The 15,748-nt window shown below is 57.8% G+C and overlaps 1 protein-coding gene across 1 annotated transcript; it reads right to left on the reverse strand.

The window, feature by feature from the left end:
- Window positions 1-520: 520 nt before the first annotated feature.
- ARHGAP35 (Rho GTPase activating protein 35) lies at window positions 521-14,969 on the reverse strand. The gene is made up of 6 exons (XM_062639035.1): window positions 11,145-14,969; window positions 5,635-5,779; window positions 5,460-5,537; window positions 4,348-4,479; window positions 4,012-4,117; window positions 521-911 (listed from the first exon to the last, which is right to left on the reverse strand). Exons 1-6 carry the CDS (start codon window positions 14,838-14,840, stop codon window positions 521-523), a joined length of 4,548 nt encoding a protein of 1,515 aa, XP_062495019.1. The 5' UTR covers window positions 14,841-14,969.
- Window positions 14,970-15,748: the final 779 nt, after the last annotated feature.

A 15,748-nucleotide genomic window follows, 5' to 3' on the forward strand; every position in this document is an offset into this window, starting at 1 on the left:
AATCCCAACGGATGAGCCTTAGATCCCATTGGATGAGCCTTAGATCCCAACGGATGAGCCTTAGATCCCAACGGATGAGCCTTAGATCCCAACAGACGAGCCTCACATCCCATTGGATGAGCCTTAGATCCCAACGGATGAGCCTTAGATCCCAACGGATGAGCCTCACATCCCAACGGATCCCTATGGGATGAGCTCCCGCCGGCGCCGGCCGGGATGCGAAGGGCTTCGGTGTCACCGCGACCGAGGGTCCCCACGTCCTTGGCCTCGATCCCGGACGGAGAAGTCAGGAACCTCCCCTGCTCGCCCGGGTTCAAGTCTATGGGGCAGCAAGGAAAGGCCAAGCCCGGAGCCAGCGCCTGCCTCCCCCCCACAACAATGCCCCATGGGACCGGGTGCGATGCTGGAGGTTGTGGGGAGCAGAGTGGGGCGAGTGGATGATGATGGTGATGGTGGTGGTGGTGGGGGGGGTGTGGGGTGAGAGAGAGAGAGAGAGGGGCAGGAGGAAGGCTCCCGGTGCTCACGGTGCCGACGGCTCCGCGTGGGGCTGGCTCGGGAGCAGCGCTTGCACCGGCGACGACGACGACGACGACGGCGGCGGCGGCGACGGCGGCGTCCGCGGAGGCGACGCCGGAGCCGCGCCGGGGACCAGCGGGGAAGCTCCGATGGGAAGAGACGAAGGAGAGGTGGGAACGGCACCGGGAAGCTCCGGGATGGAGCGGGATGAGGATGAAGAGGAAGAGGAGAAGAAGAAGGGGCTCTGCTGGATGAAGAGGTCGATGATTGTCTGGTAGGTGCGCGTGGCCGTGAGCGCGTCCATGGTGCTGAAGTCCGGGCGCATGAGCGTTGGCCAGAAGCAGATGGAGAGGTTCTCGCTCGTCATCAGGTTCACGCGGTGCTGCTGGCTCACCCTGGGCAAGGACAACGGGAGCGGCCCCATAGGAGAATGGTAAGGGGATGGGGGGGCGGGGGGCTCGGGGTGGCGGGGGGAGGTCCCAATGGGATCTGCTCGGGGGGGGAAATCAATGGGATCTGCTCATGGGGGCATCAATGGGAGCATGTTGGGGTGCTCGGGGTGGCATCAATGGGAGCCTGTTGGGGTGCTCATGGGGACGTCCCAATGGGATCTACTCATGGGGACATCAATGGGAGCCTCTTGGGGTGCTCAAGGGGGCATCAATGGGAGCCTCTTGGGGTGCTCAGGGGGCATCAATGGGAGCCTCTTGGGGTGCTCGGGGGGGGCATCCCAATGGGAGCCTGTTGGGGTGCTCAGGTGGGCGTCCCAATGGGATCTGCTCATGGGGACATCAATGGGAGCCTCTTGGGGTGCTCGGGGGGGCATCCCAATGGGAGCCTGTTGGGGTGCTCAGGGGGGAGTCCCAATGGGATTCGCTCATGGGGACACCCAATGGGATCCACTCATGGGGACATCAGTGGGAGCCTGTTGGGGTGCTCGGGGGGGCATCCCAATGGGAGCCTGTTGGGGTGCTCATGGGGACGTCCCAATGGGTGCCTGTTGGGGTGTTCAAGGGGGCATCAATGGGAGCCTCTTGGGGTGCTCATGGGGACGTCCCAATGGGATCTACTCATGGGGACATCAATGGGAGCCTCTTGGGGTGCTCGGGGGGGGCATCAATGGGAGCCTGTTGGGGTGCTCATGGGGACATCAATGGGATCCTGTTGGGGTGCTCATGGGGACATCAATGGGATCCTGTTGGGGTGCTCATGGGGACATCAATGGGAGCCTCTTGGGGTGCTCATGGGGACATCAATGGGATCCTGTTGGGGTGCTCATGGGGGCATCAATGGGATCCTGTTGGGGTGCTCATGGGGATGTCCCAATGGGTGCCTGTTGGGGTGTTCAAGGGGGCATCAATGGGAGCCTGTTGGGGTGCTCATGCGGATGTCCCAATGGGATCCTGTTGGGGTGCTCAAGGGGGCATCAATGGGATCCTGTTGGGGTGCTCATGGGGGCATCAACGGGAGCCTGTTGGGGTGCTCATGGGGACACCCAATGGGATACTGTTGGGGTGCTCAAGGGGACATCAATGGGATCCTGTTGGGGTGCTCATGGGGACATCAATGGGATCCTGTTGGGGTGCTCATGGGGACATCAATGGGATCCTGTTGGCGTGCTCATGGGGATGTCCCAATGGGTGCCTGTTGGGGTGCTCATGGGGGCATCAATGGGAGCCTGTTGGGGTGCTCATGGGGACATCAATGGGTGCCTGTTGGGGTGCTCATGGGGGACATCAGTGGGAGCCTGTTGGGGTGCTCATGGGGGACATCAATGGGATCCTGTTGGGGTGCTCAGGTGGGCGTCCCAATGGGATCCACTCATGGGGACATCAATGGGAGCCTGTTGGGGTGCTCATGGGGACGTCCCAATGGGATCCTGTTGGGGTGCTCATAGGGACGTCCCAATGGGATCTTGTGGGGTGCTCATGGGGACATCAATGGAATCCTGTTGGGGTGCTCATGGGGGCATCAATGGGATCCTGTTGGGGTTTTCAAGGGGGCATCAATGGGATCCTGTTGGGGTGCTCATGGGGACATCAATGGGATCCTGTTGGGGTGCTCAAGGGGGGCATCAATGGGAGCCTCTTGGGGTGCTCAAGGGGGGCATCAATGGGAGCCTGTTGGGGTGCTCATAGGGACGTCCCAATGGGTGCCTGTTGGGGTGTTCAAGGGGGCATCAATGGGAGCCTGTTGGGGTGCTCATGCGGATGTCCCAATGGGATCCTGTTGGGGTGTTCAAGGGGGCATCAATGGGATCCTGTTGGGGTGCTCATGGGGACATCAATGGGAGCCAGTTGGGGTGCTCAAGGGGGCATCAATGGGAGCCTGTTGGGGTTTTCAAGGGGGCATCAATGGGAGCCTGTTGGGGTGCTCATGGGGACGTCCCAATGGGAGCCAGTTGGGGTGCTCAAGGGGGCATCAATGGGAGCCTGTTGGGATGCTCACGGTGACATCCCACCTGGATCATTTCGGGAAGCTCATAGGGACATCCCACCTGGATCCTTTTGGGATGCTCACAGTGACATCCCACCTGGATCCTTTCAGGATGCTCACGGCGACATCCCACCTGGATCCTTTTGGGATGCTCACGGGGACATCCCACCTGGATCATTTCGGGAAGCTCATAGGGACATCCCACCTGGATCCTTTTGGGATGCTCACAGTGACATCCCACCTGGATCCTTTCAGGATGCTCACGGCGACATCCCGCCTGGATCCTTTTGGGATGCTCACGGTGACATCCCACCTGGATCCTTTTGGGATGCTCACGGGGACATCCCACCTGGATCCTTTTGGGATGCTCGTGGTGACATCCCACCTGGATCCTTTTGGGATGCTCACGGCGACATCCCACCTGGATCCTTTTGGGATGCTCACGGTGACATCCCGCCTGGATCCTTTTGGGATGCTCACGGGGACATCCCACCTGGATCCTTTTGGGATGCTCACGGTGACATCCCGCCTGGATCCTTTTGGGATGCTCACGGGGACATCCCGCCTGGATCCTTTTGGGATGCTCACGGGGACATCCCACCTGGATCCTTTTGGGATGCTCACGGTGACATCCCGCCTGGATCCTTTTGGGATGCTCACGGTGACATCCCGCCTGGATCCTTTTGGGATGCTCACGGTGACATCCCGCCTGGATCCTTTTGGGATGCTCACAGGGACATCCCACCTGGATCCTTTTGGGATGCTCATGGCGACATCCCGCTTGGATCCTTTTGGGATGCTCATGGTGACATCCCGCCTGGATCCTTTTGGGATGCTCACGGTGACATCCCACCTGGATCCATTTGGGATGCTCATGGTGACATCCCACCTGGATCCTTTTGGGATGCTCATGGAGACATCCCACCTGGATCCTTTTGGGATGCTCACGGTGACATCCCCCTTGGATCCTGCATCACCTCCACACCGCCCCATCCCCAATCCTGCTTTTTTGGGATTACCCCAACGTTCTCCCTGCATCCCATCCCCCCCGATACCTACTTGTTCAAGTGGCCAATGACGTATTTGAAGACCTCATAGTTTTCCTTGGGGAATTTCCTCAGCACCTCCTTCAACGCGTGGAGCTTCTGCTCCCGGTCGTTGATCTCTGCCAAGAGGGAACGGGAAGGGCATCAGGAAGGGCAGCAGCATCCCATGGGATTCCTCCTCTTCCAAAGGGATTAGGGGGGCCACCAGCATGAGCAGAACCTGGGTTCTTCCCAAGGGAAGGGGGAAAAAAGCAGCCCCCATCCCCATTGCTTCCAAAGGGGTGGGATCCAGGAGATGGGAATGGGGGCAGACGGGATGGGAACGGCGTTGGGAAGAGCATGGACTCACTGTGGGCTTCCACCAGCTCCACCTGCATGGAATAAGGGACCAAAGGCTCGGGTAGCTCGGAGAAGAAGCTCTTCATGGCTCCAGCCACGGTGTTGACGGTGAAATCCTTCTCAGCCAGGTCCAGGCCGTGGTCTGGAAGGGGGAGAGGCTCCCGGTTACATCCCAGCGGCTGGAATTGCCATTCCCAAAGAGCCAGGAGGGGCAGGAAGGTGGGAATGTGGGGCTGGAATGTGGGGGGGGTGTGGGATGGGCATGGCCCCGAGGGGCTGAGCTCTGGTGGCTGCAAGGAAAGGAAGGAAGAGGGAGGAGAGGAATGGGGATGGTCTGGGAATGGGGGAGATCCATGGATGGGGAATCCCGGGATACAAAGGGGTTGGGATGGGGAATCCTGGGACACAAAGGGGTTGGGATGGGGAATCCTTGGACACAAAGGGGTTGGGATGGGGAATCCTTGGACACAAAGGGGTTGGGATGGGGAATCCCGGGACTCAAAGGGGTTGGGATGGGGAATCCCAGGACACAAAGGGGTTGGGATGGGGAATCCTTGGACACAAAGGGGTTGGGATGGGGAATCCCGGGATACAAAGGGGTTGGAATGGGGAATCCCGGGACATGAAGGGGTTGGGATGGGGAATCCTGGGATACAAAGGGGTTGGGATGGGGAATCCTGGGACACAAAGGGGTTGGGATGGGGAATCCCGGGACACAAAGGGGTTGGGATGGGGAATCCCGGGACACAAAGGGGTTGGGATGGGGAATCCCGGGATACAAAGGGGTTGGGATGGGGAATCCTTGGACACAAAGGGGTTGGGATGGGGAATCCTGGGATACAAAGGGGTTGGGATGGGGAATCCCGGGATACAAAGGGGTTGGGATGGGGAATCCCAGGACACAAAGGGGTTGGGATGGGGAATCCTGGGATACAAAGGGGTTGGGATGGGGAATCCTGGGACACAAAGGGGTTGGGATGGGGAATCCAGGGATACAAAGGGGTTGGGATGGGGAATCCTGGGACACAAAGGGTTGGGATGGGGAATCCCAGGACACGAAGGGGTTGGGATGAGGAATCCCAGGCCCCAAAGGGATCGGCACAGGGAATCCCAGGAGCTCACCCTGGTCGAACTGCCTCTGCAGACTCTCCATCTCCGACTTGTTCCCGCTCACCCGATAGATCCCTTCGGTGCTGAGCCCTGGGGAGTGAGGAGCAGGGTCAGGATCCCGGGATACCCCCCCGGGAAGAGCTGGGATGCGGAATTCCCCCCCCTCCCGCCGGGACGCGGCGCTCACCCGTGGCCTCGATGTACTCGATGCAGCGCTCGATGAAGACCGGGATGGGCTTCTCGGCTGTCACCACCCCGCTCAGGGGCACCCCGAAGTAGCTGCTCTCCCACGTGCTCTTGGTGATGGACGGCCGCGGCTTGGGCTTGGGTTTCTGTGCGACAGCGGGAAGGGAGGGCTGAGGCCGTATCCCGACGGATAACGTTTTATCCCGATGGAATACACCTTATCACGATGGATAACGCCTTATCCCGATGGATAACGCTTTATCGGGATGGAATACACCTTATCCCGATGGATAATGCTTTATCCCAATGGATAACGCTTTATCCCGATGGAATACGCCTTATCCTGATGGAATACGCCGTATCCCGATGGATAACGCTTTATCCGGATGGAATACGCCTTATCCTGATGGAATACGCCTTATCCTGATGGAATACGCCGTATCCCGACGGATAACGCTTTATCCCGAGGGAATACGCCTTATCCCGATGGATAACACTTTATCCCGAGGGAATACGCCTTATCCTGATGGATAATGCCTTATCCCGATGGATAACGCTTTATCCCGATGGAATATGCCTTATCCTGATGGGTAATGCCTTATCCAGATGGATAATGCTTTATCCTGACAGATTACGCCTTATCCCGATGGATAACGCTTTATCCCGATGGATAACGCTTTATCCCGAGGGAATACGCCTTATCCTGATGGATAATGCTTTATCCCGATGGAATACGCCTTATCCCGATGGATAATGCTTAATCCCGATGGATAACGCTTTATCCGGATGGAATACGCCTTATCCCGATGGATAATGCTTTATCTGGATGGAATACACCCTATCCCGATGGATAATGCTTTATCCCAATGGATAATGCTTTATCCCGATGGAAGACGCCTTATCCTGATGGAATATGCCTTATCCGGATGGAATACACCCTATCCCAATGGATAATGCTTTATCCCAATGGATAATGCTTTATCCCGATGGAATACGCCTTATCCCGATGGATAATGCTTTATCCCGATGGAATACACCCTATCCCAATGGATAATGCTTTATCCCAATGGATAATGCTTTATCCCGATGGAATACGCCTTATCCCGATGGATAATGCTTTATCCGGAATAAACACACCCTATCCCGATGGATAATGCCTTATCCCAATGGATAATGCTTTATCCCGATGGATAATGCTTTATCCCGACAGATTACGCCTTATCCCGACGGAATACGCCTTATCCCAACGCATTACGCCTTATCCCGATGGATTACATCTTATTCTGATGCATTACGCCTTATCCCGACGGATTATGCCTTATCCCGACGGATTACGCCTTATCCCGACAGATTACGCATTATCCCAATGGATTATAGTTTATCCCAATGGATTATAGTTTATCCCAATGGATTATGGTTTATCCCAATGGATTATGGTTTATCCCAATGGTTCCCTGCCTATCCCAATGGTTTACGGCTTATCCCAATGGTTTATTGCTTGTCTCAATGGTCAATAGCTCATCCCAATGGTTTATGACTTATCCCAATGGTTTATGACTTATCCCAATGGTTTATGACTTATCCCAATGGATTATGATTTATCCCAATGGTTTCTTGCTCATCCCAATGGTTTCTGGCTCATCCCAATGGTTTCTTGCTCATCCCAATGGTTTATGGCTTATCCCAATGCTTTCCCGTTGATCCCAGTGGTTTCCTGTTTACCCCACTGGCTTACGGGTTACCCCACTGGTTTCCCGTTGATCCCACTGGTTTCCCGTTTACCCCACTGGTTTCCTGTTGATCCCAATGCTTTCCCGTTGATCCCACTGGTTTCCCGTTTACCCCACTGGTTTCCCGTTGATCCCAACCGTGTATGGCTTATTCCAGTGGATCAGCCCTTGGCAGGACCCAAACCCTCCCGCGACCCCATGGATGGAGCTTGGAGGCCCTGGGACAGGAGAACCCGTCCCTTCCTAGGGAGCCTTGAAGGTCTCTCCCATTCCTTGCCCTGGAGCTCTCCTGGCCCTCAGGATCCCACCACTTCAGCCCCACAGATTCCCCCCCCCCCTCCAAGCTCCATCCCATTGTCCATGGGGACCCCGGCACTGCTCCCCCCCCCCCCCCCAAGCCAAGAACCCTGGGAGATGCCCCCTAAGAACAAGAGGCCTTCATGGTGCTCCTCAAACCGTGTCCACACCATATGCACACCAAATCCTTCATGGTGCTCCTCACACCCCATCCTTCATGGTGCTCCTCACACAACATCCACACCACATCCTTCATGGTGTGCTCCTCACACCATGTCCTTCATGGTGCTCCTCACACAACGTCCTCCATGGTGTTCCTCACACCATGTCCACCCCATGTCCTTCATGGTGCTCCTCACACCATGTCCACACCAAATCCTTCATGGTGCTCCTCACACCCCATCCTTCATGGTGCTCCTCACACCCTGTCCACACCACGTCCTTCATGGTGCTCTTCACACCATGTCCACACCACATCCTTCATGGTGCTCCTCACACCATGTCCACACCAAGTCCTTCATGGTGCTCCTCACACCCTGTCCACACCGTGTCCACACCATGTCCTTCATGGTGCTCCTCACACTACGTCCTTCATGGTGCTCCTCACACCATGTCCACACCATGTCCTTCATGGTGCTCCTCACACCGCATCCTTCATGGTGTTCCTCACACCCTGTCCACACCAAGTCCTTCATGGTGCTCCTCACACCATGTCCACACCACGTCCTTCATGGTGCTCCTCAAACCATGCCCACACCGTGTCCACACCAAGTCCTTCATGGTGCTCCTCACACCACGTCCTTCATGGTGCTCCTCAAACCATGTCCTTCATGGTGCTCCTCACACCATGTCCACCCCATGTCCACACCATATCCTTCATGGTGCTCCTCAAACCATGTCCACCCCATGTCCACACCACGTCCTTCATGGTGCTCCTCACACCATGTCCACACCAAGTCCTTCATGGTGCTCCTCACACCATGTCCACACCATGTCCACACCACGTCCTTCATGGTGCTCCTCACACCATGTCCACACCACGTCCTTCATGGTGCTCCTCACACCATGTCCACACCACGTCCTTCATGGTGCTCCTCACACAACGTCCTCCATGGTGCTCCTCACACCATGTCCACACCATGTCCTTCATGGTGCTCCTCACACCGCATCCTTCATGGTGTTCCTCACACCCTGTCCACACCAAGTCCTTCATGGTGCTCCTCACACCATGTCCACACCAAATCCTTCATGGTGCTCCTCACACTATGTCCACCCCACGTCCTTCATGGTGCTCCTCACACCATGTCCACACCACGTCCTTCATGGTGCTCCTCACACCACGTCCACACCATGTCCTTCATGGTGCTCCTCACACCATGTCCACACCCCATCCTTCATGGTGCTCCTCACACCATGTCCACACCAAGTCCTTCATGGTGCTCCTCACACCACGTCCTTCATGGTGCTCCTCACACCATGTCCACACCAAGTCCTTCATGGTGCTCCTCACACCATGTCCACACCACATCCTTCATGGTGCTCCTCACACCATGTCCACACCACGTCCTTCATGGTGCTCCTCACACCACATCCTTCATGGTGCTCCTCACACCATGTCCACCCCATGTCCTTCATGGTGCTCCTCACACCATGTCCACACCCTGTCCACACCATGTCCTCCATGGTGTTCCTCACACCATGTCCACACCCCATCCTTCATGGTGCTCCTCACACCACGTCCTTCATGGTGCTCCTCACACCATGTCCACACCACGTCCTTCATGGTGCTCCTCACACCATGTCCTTCATGGTGCTCCTCACACCATGTCCACACCACGTCCTTCATGGTGCTCCTCACACCCTGTCCACACCACGTCCTTCATGGTGCTCCTCAAACCATGTCCACACCACATCCTTCATGGTGCTCCTCACACCATGTCCACACCACGTCTTTCATGGTGCTCCTCACACCCCATCCATGGTGCTCCTCACACCATGTCCACACCATGTCCTTCATGGTGCTCCTCACACCACGTCCACACCAAGTCCTTCATGGTGCTCCTCAAACAACGTCCTTCATGATGCTCCTCACACCATGTCCACACCACATCCTTCATGGTGCTCCTCACACCCTGTCCACACCACGTCCTTCATGGTGCTCCTCACACCATGTCCACACCATGTCCTTCATGGTGCTCCTCACACCGCATCCTTCATGGTGCTCCTCACCCCATGTCCACACCATGTCCTTCATGGTGCTCCTCACACCACGTCCTTCATGGTGCTCCTCACAGCATGCCCACACCAAGTCCTTCATGGTGCTCCTCACACCATGTCCACACCAAGTCCTTCATGGTGTTCCTCACACCACGTCCTTCATGGTGCTCCTCACACCATGTCCACACCACATCCTTCATGGTGCTCCTCACACCCTGTCCACACCACGTCCTTCATGGTGCTCCTCACACCATGTCCACACCATGTCCTTCATGGTGCTCCTCACACCGCATCCTTCATGGTGCTCCTCACCCCATGTCCACACCATGTCCTTCATGGTGCTCCTCACACCACGTCCTTCATGGTGCTCCTCACACCATGCCCACACCAAGTCCTTCATGGTGCTCCTCACACCATGTCCACACCAAGTCCTTCATGGTGTTCCTCACACCACGTCCTTCATGGTGCTCCTCACACCATGTCCACACCACGTCCTTCATGGTGCTCCTCACACCACGTCCTTCATGGTGCTCCTCACACCATGTCCACACCAAGTCCTTCATGGTGCTCCTCACACCATGTCCACACCACGTCCTTCATGGTGCTCCTCACACCATGTCCACACCAAGTCCTTCATGGTGCTCCTCACACCATGTCCACACCACATCCTTCATGGTGCTCCTCACACCATGTCCACAACAAGTCCTTCATGATGCTCCTCACACCAAGTCCTTCATGGTGCTCCTCACACCCTGTCCACACCAAGTCCTTCATGGTGCTCCTCACACCCTCTCCACACCAAGTCCTTCATGGTGCTCCTCACACCACGTCCTTCATGGTGCTCCTCACACCATGTCCACACCACGTCCTTCGTGGTGCTCCTCACACTATGTCCACACCACGTCCTTCATGGTGCTCCTCACACCATGTCCACACCACGTCCTTCATGGTGCTCCTCACACCACGTCCTTCATGGTGCTCCTCACACCACGTCCTTCATGGTGCTCCTCACACCCTGTCCACACCACGTCCTTCATGGTGTTCTCTTCACACCACGTCCCTCACCATGTGCTCCTCACACCACATCCTCCACGGTGTTCCTCACCAACCCTTGCCCCACCCACGTCCACCAATAACCCATGTTCCGTGGGGTTGCCCAACCACAACCTCACCCCCCCCCCCCCCGACCCCAAGCCCATGGCTCCACCCTGCCCCCATCCAACCCTCCCACCCCGACCTCTCGCCTTCCAACCCCACAGCGCCCTACCTTCGTCGTCCTCCTCAAGCTCCTCAAGATGTTCCTCCTCCTTGGGTCCTCTCCGTCGGCCGTCTCATAGGGAATAACGGCGTTATCCCCCTTGTAGCCTTGGGAAGTCTGATCCTCCTCCTTCTTCCTGATGGGGCCCAGCTCGTCATCGCTGCCCACGCTGAAGCTGGTCCTGTAGCTCGCAAACCTACCCAACCTGGAGCAGCGGGTCCTGTAGAGCACCGGTTTGGCCACCACGGACACCTTGCGGCCCCTCTCCAAGGAGCTCGTGTCCATCTCGCTGTCGGAGCCGTTGCCGCTGCCGTTGGACTGGGCCTTGTTGATGTTCCGGATGGTGATGATCTTGCCCTGGGTGCTGTCGTGAGGCACCGAGTAGATGTTCTCCTCTTCGTTGCGTGGTTTCACCACGGCGTCCATGGGCTCGGCGTAGTCGGAAGGGTCGAAGCAATCCGTGGGGAGCCAGCTTCCGGATGTCATGGATTTCCTCTGCCCGTCCCGGTGGCCTTGCTCCAAGTAGGACAGGTCCCCCTTGGTAAGGTCAAAATGCACTGGGGGCTTTGGTTTCACCGGAGGAGGGACCTTGTTGTTGAGCTTGCTCTCGAAGGTGCTCATGACCGAGATGAAAGACAAGCCGTCGTTCCCCTCCAGCTCCATGGAGAGCTTCGAGTGGTCTTTGGCCAAGGTGGGCATGGACAAGTCCTCTCTGAAGGGGCTGTAAGTGGGAGGCTCCACGTCCTCCTCCGAGTCCTGCAGGTTGGAATTGCAAAGAGGGGAATCGGCTCGCGGCGAGTTGAAGACCTCCTCGGTGGTGCTGCAAGCTTCGGCCACGTTGTCGTACATGTGGGTGGCCTCGATGATGGTCTTCTTCTCCAGCACGTCCTTAAAGAAGGAGTGGAAGATCTCCAGCTTGTGCTGGGGCTGGCTGCAGGGAATGGTGGTGAACTTGCCGTCGATCTCCTGGGCGATCTCCTCCCCTTCGGTGAGCTGCTCCCTGCTCAGGTCGTTGTCCAGGATGTCGATGGAGCCGTCGGTGAGCGCCACGACCTGGATGGGGATGATGTCCTGCACCTCGCACAGGAAGGCACGGAGCATGGCCAAGGACGCCTTGCGCTTGGCCGAGTAGAAGACGATGTAGCCGTGGACCAGGCGGCTCTTGCGGACGCTGAAGGAGGAGTGGTAGGAGAGGAGGGAGAGCTCCACGCGCCTCTTGTGGGGCCCGATGGAGAGCTCGAGGAGGACGGAGCTGCTGCTGCCGCACTGGGAAGGCCGATAGCTCGGGGACTGCAGGATGGGCAGGAGGATGTCGTCCGTGTGGAAGGGATCGCCACACATGAGGCACATGACGATGCGGAGGTCAACGTCCGCCAGGTCCTTGATGCTGGCGGTGGAGCTGACGAGGTTCAGGTTGCGTTTGGAGTCCAACAAACCCTTCAGGACCTGGCTGATCTGCTTCTCGTTGATGTTCCTGCCGTAGCCGATGCCGGCAGAGGCAGGGTCCAAGAAGACGCACTGGAGCTTGCTGGCGATCTGCTGGCCCTGCTGGATGAGGCTCTGCAAGGTCTCCCCGCTCGTGTCCCCCCTCTTGTTGACCAGGATGAGGGTGAGGGGCAGGTGAACCAAGTGGTTGTCCCTCCTGCCCAGCGTGGACTCGCGGCTCTTCTCGATGCTCTCCACCACGTAGGACAAGGACTCCTTGGAGTTGTAAAGGCAAAGACAGCCGTGGGGCTGGAAGGTCGGGGTCTGGAAGGAGTTGACGGGGAGCCTGACGTTGCCCTCGATGGGCCTCAGGGCCAGCTCGTACATCTTGCCCTCGATCACGTACTTGTCGTCGTTGGTGCACAGCGCCCGGATCTCGTTGGCCAGCTCTCGGGCCAGGCCGTCCTTGCCCAGGATGACCAGGTTGATCCTGTCGATGGTGGGGTCGGCGAGCAGGTTCCTCTGGTTGCGCTCCGTGGGGCGGATGAAGCGGGAGCCGATGAGCTGCTCGATCCTGGAGTCCACGCACAGAGGGCAGCTGGGACAGGTCTCCTTGGTGGGGTGGTACACGAAGTGGATGTGCTTGAGGATGAGGGCGTCGCGCTCGGCCTGCAGCTTCTGCAGGGCCTTGAAGCGCTGCTCCTCGCCCAGCACGTCCTGGATGACGCCCATCTTCTCCTTGCTGGGCTTGGCGTCGAGCTCCAGCTCGTAGAAGAGCTCCGAGTATTCCAAGAGCAGCTCCTGGAACTCCTCCTTGGCCTTCTCGATGATCTGCTTTTGGTGCTTGCTGTAGATGTCCATGTAGATGGACTCCTCCAGCCACATGTAGAAGTCCTCATTCATGATGAAGCTCCGCGCTTCCTCCCAGGGCTTGCCAGGGGTGATGAAGGGCGAAGTCTCCAGGTTCTCCTTGAAGGCTCTCCTCATCTCCGCCCTCTTCCTCTCGTTCCTCAGCTTTTCCAAGTGAGCTTCGTAGAGCTGCTTGGCCGGTTGGGTCTCCATCAGGTCGAAGGGGATGCGCTCGTTCTCCATGTTGTCGATGTGGCTCGTGGCGTCCCAGGGGGTCTCCTCCAAGACAACGAACCACTTGAGGAAGTCCGCCTTCGTCTCCAAGAGCTTCTCCACCTTGACGCAGCTCAGGTGATCCAACTCATCCAGGTCCGGGATGAGGGCCTCGAAGGCTTGAGGGAGCACGGCCAGGTACATCTTCCGCCGCCGCTCGATGTGCTCCTGCTTGAGGCGATGCACGTGCTGCAGGAAGAGCTTCTTGGCCTTCTGGGTCCCTTCCAGGTAGACGTAGTCCTGGTACTCGGGGGAGGACTGCATCTTGAAGCTCACGTTGCTCCACGTCTCGTTGTGGCTCTTCACGATGCGGCTGACCAACCACTCGTACTTGTCCTTGGCGGCGGCGATCTGTTGGCTCTGCTGCTTCAAGGCTTCGAAGTAAGGGATGATCTTGGTCTTCCCTCTGCTCTTGTCGATGAGCTGCACCAAGGTGCTGAAGGCCAAGTCAATGTTCACGTTGGACCTAGCAGAGGTCTCCACCACCTGGAGGCTCTTCTTGCTTAAGGCAAAAGTGTGCGCGTCCCGGATGTACCGCTCCACCCCTTCGTCGCACTTGCTCAGCACCACCACGATGGGCTTCTTGGTCTTGGCCAACTGATTGTAGAGGTTGGAGACGAACTTGAGCTGCTCATCGAAGTTCCTGTTCATGCCCCTGCTGACGTCCACGCAGAGGAGGAAGCCGTCGACCAGCAGCTTGCCGTCGGGCATCTGCTTCTGCTCAAAGTCCTGCTCCAAGCCCAGCTGGTCCGTGCAGAAGTACATGAGCTTCTCGGCCGAAGCCAGCTTGGTGGCAGCAGCCCTCTTGATGTAGGGCTGCAGCGCGGTGCTGCGGTGGGGCTGGAAGGTCTGGTCGTCGATGAACTCCGTCTGCTCCACCACGTGCAGCTTGCACTCGCCGCAGTCCTCCAGGGCTCTGCCCACCTCACCCCAGTAGAGGAAATGGTCATTGTTGACCACTCGGCCCCCAAAGTCGCTGGTGCTGAGCACCGAGGTGTGATCCAGATGGAAGTCGTCGGCGCTGGGCCGCACGAAGCGGTTGCAGAGGCAGGACTTGCCGACGCCGCATTGACCCTTCTCTTTCTCCGTGCCGGATAAACCCACCACGCTGACGTTGTAGGTGGGGATGCGGACATCCTGCTTCCTGGCCATCATCATCGTCCGCACATCCTGTCCCACTCAACGGCTTCGCAGAGGATTCCCCGCGGCGCCGGGGGACGACCGCTTCTCAAGGCAAGAAGGGAACGGGAAGGACGGGCTCCCACCTCCTCATCCCGCAGGGACCGGCAGGCGTGGGGCTCCGTGGGCCTCGGGGTGGGGTGCGGGGGGGGCTCGACGGCCCAGGTTCTCCCCTAGGAGGAAGGGAAAGCATCGTCACTGGGGACCATCCCCATCCTGCTCCTGACAAACCCAACCCCGAGCCAAGCCCCGGCGGCACCGACCCCGGCGTGCCGAGCGCCGCATCCCACCGCAACCCTCACCGGGGCAGCAGCAGAGGGATCCATAGGGATGTGGGGAAGGAAGGGGGGGGGGGGGTTGGCGTTCCCAATTGGAAGGAAAGGGGGGCGAAAGGAAGCATCCCTTTGGTGGTGGAAGGGGGGACACTGCAATGGGTTGAATGGGGAAGGAAGGGATGAAAGGGGGCAGAGCCGCATTCCCAACTGGAATAACGTCTTCCCGTGCCACCAGCAGGAAGCCGTTTTAGGTCTAAAGCACTCAACCCCATGGCACCACAAAGCATCATTCCCAATGGATCTCCAACCCCATTCCCAAGGCTCTGCAGGAGCTGAAAGCCACCCCCCCCCCCCCGAGCCCAAAAGCAGGAGAGGAGAAAGCAGCAGCATTCCAAGTATCCAACGGGAGGATCCTGCACCACGTCCCACGTCAATCCTTGGAGCAAAGGAGGGAATTCTGATGGAATTGCCAAGAAATCCGGGAAAAATCAGGGCTTTCGGCCACTTTTCCCCTTCCGTTGACGCCAAAGGGATTCCACAGCGGAATTCCAGGAGCAAAAGGGAAGCAGCTCCAGCAAAACCCAACTGACAGGGACACCGAAGCGACAGGGA

The sequence above is a fragment of the Pezoporus occidentalis genome, unplaced genomic scaffold (assembly GCF_034315485.1).
Source record: "Pezoporus occidentalis ecotype Australia unplaced genomic scaffold, CSIRO_AGI_Poc_V1 ctg598, whole genome shotgun sequence".
NCBI lineage: Eukaryota > Metazoa > Chordata > Aves > Psittaciformes > Psittacidae > Pezoporus > Pezoporus occidentalis.

Bases quoted from the DNA above. Each gene is read 5' to 3' on its own strand.
- ARHGAP35 (XM_062639035.1), bottom strand. From the start codon at position 14,840: ATGATGATGGCCAGGAAGCAGGATGTCCGCATCCCCACCTACAACGTC. The intron at 4,480-5,459 runs GTGAGCTCCTGG...TCCCCCTTCCAG, and splicing joins GCAGAGGCAGTTCGACCAGG to ACCACGGCCTGGACCTGGCT. The intron at 912-4,011 runs GTAGGTATCGGG...GTCCTTGCCCAG, and splicing joins GTCATTGGCCACTTGAACAA to GGTGAGCCAGCAGCACCGCG.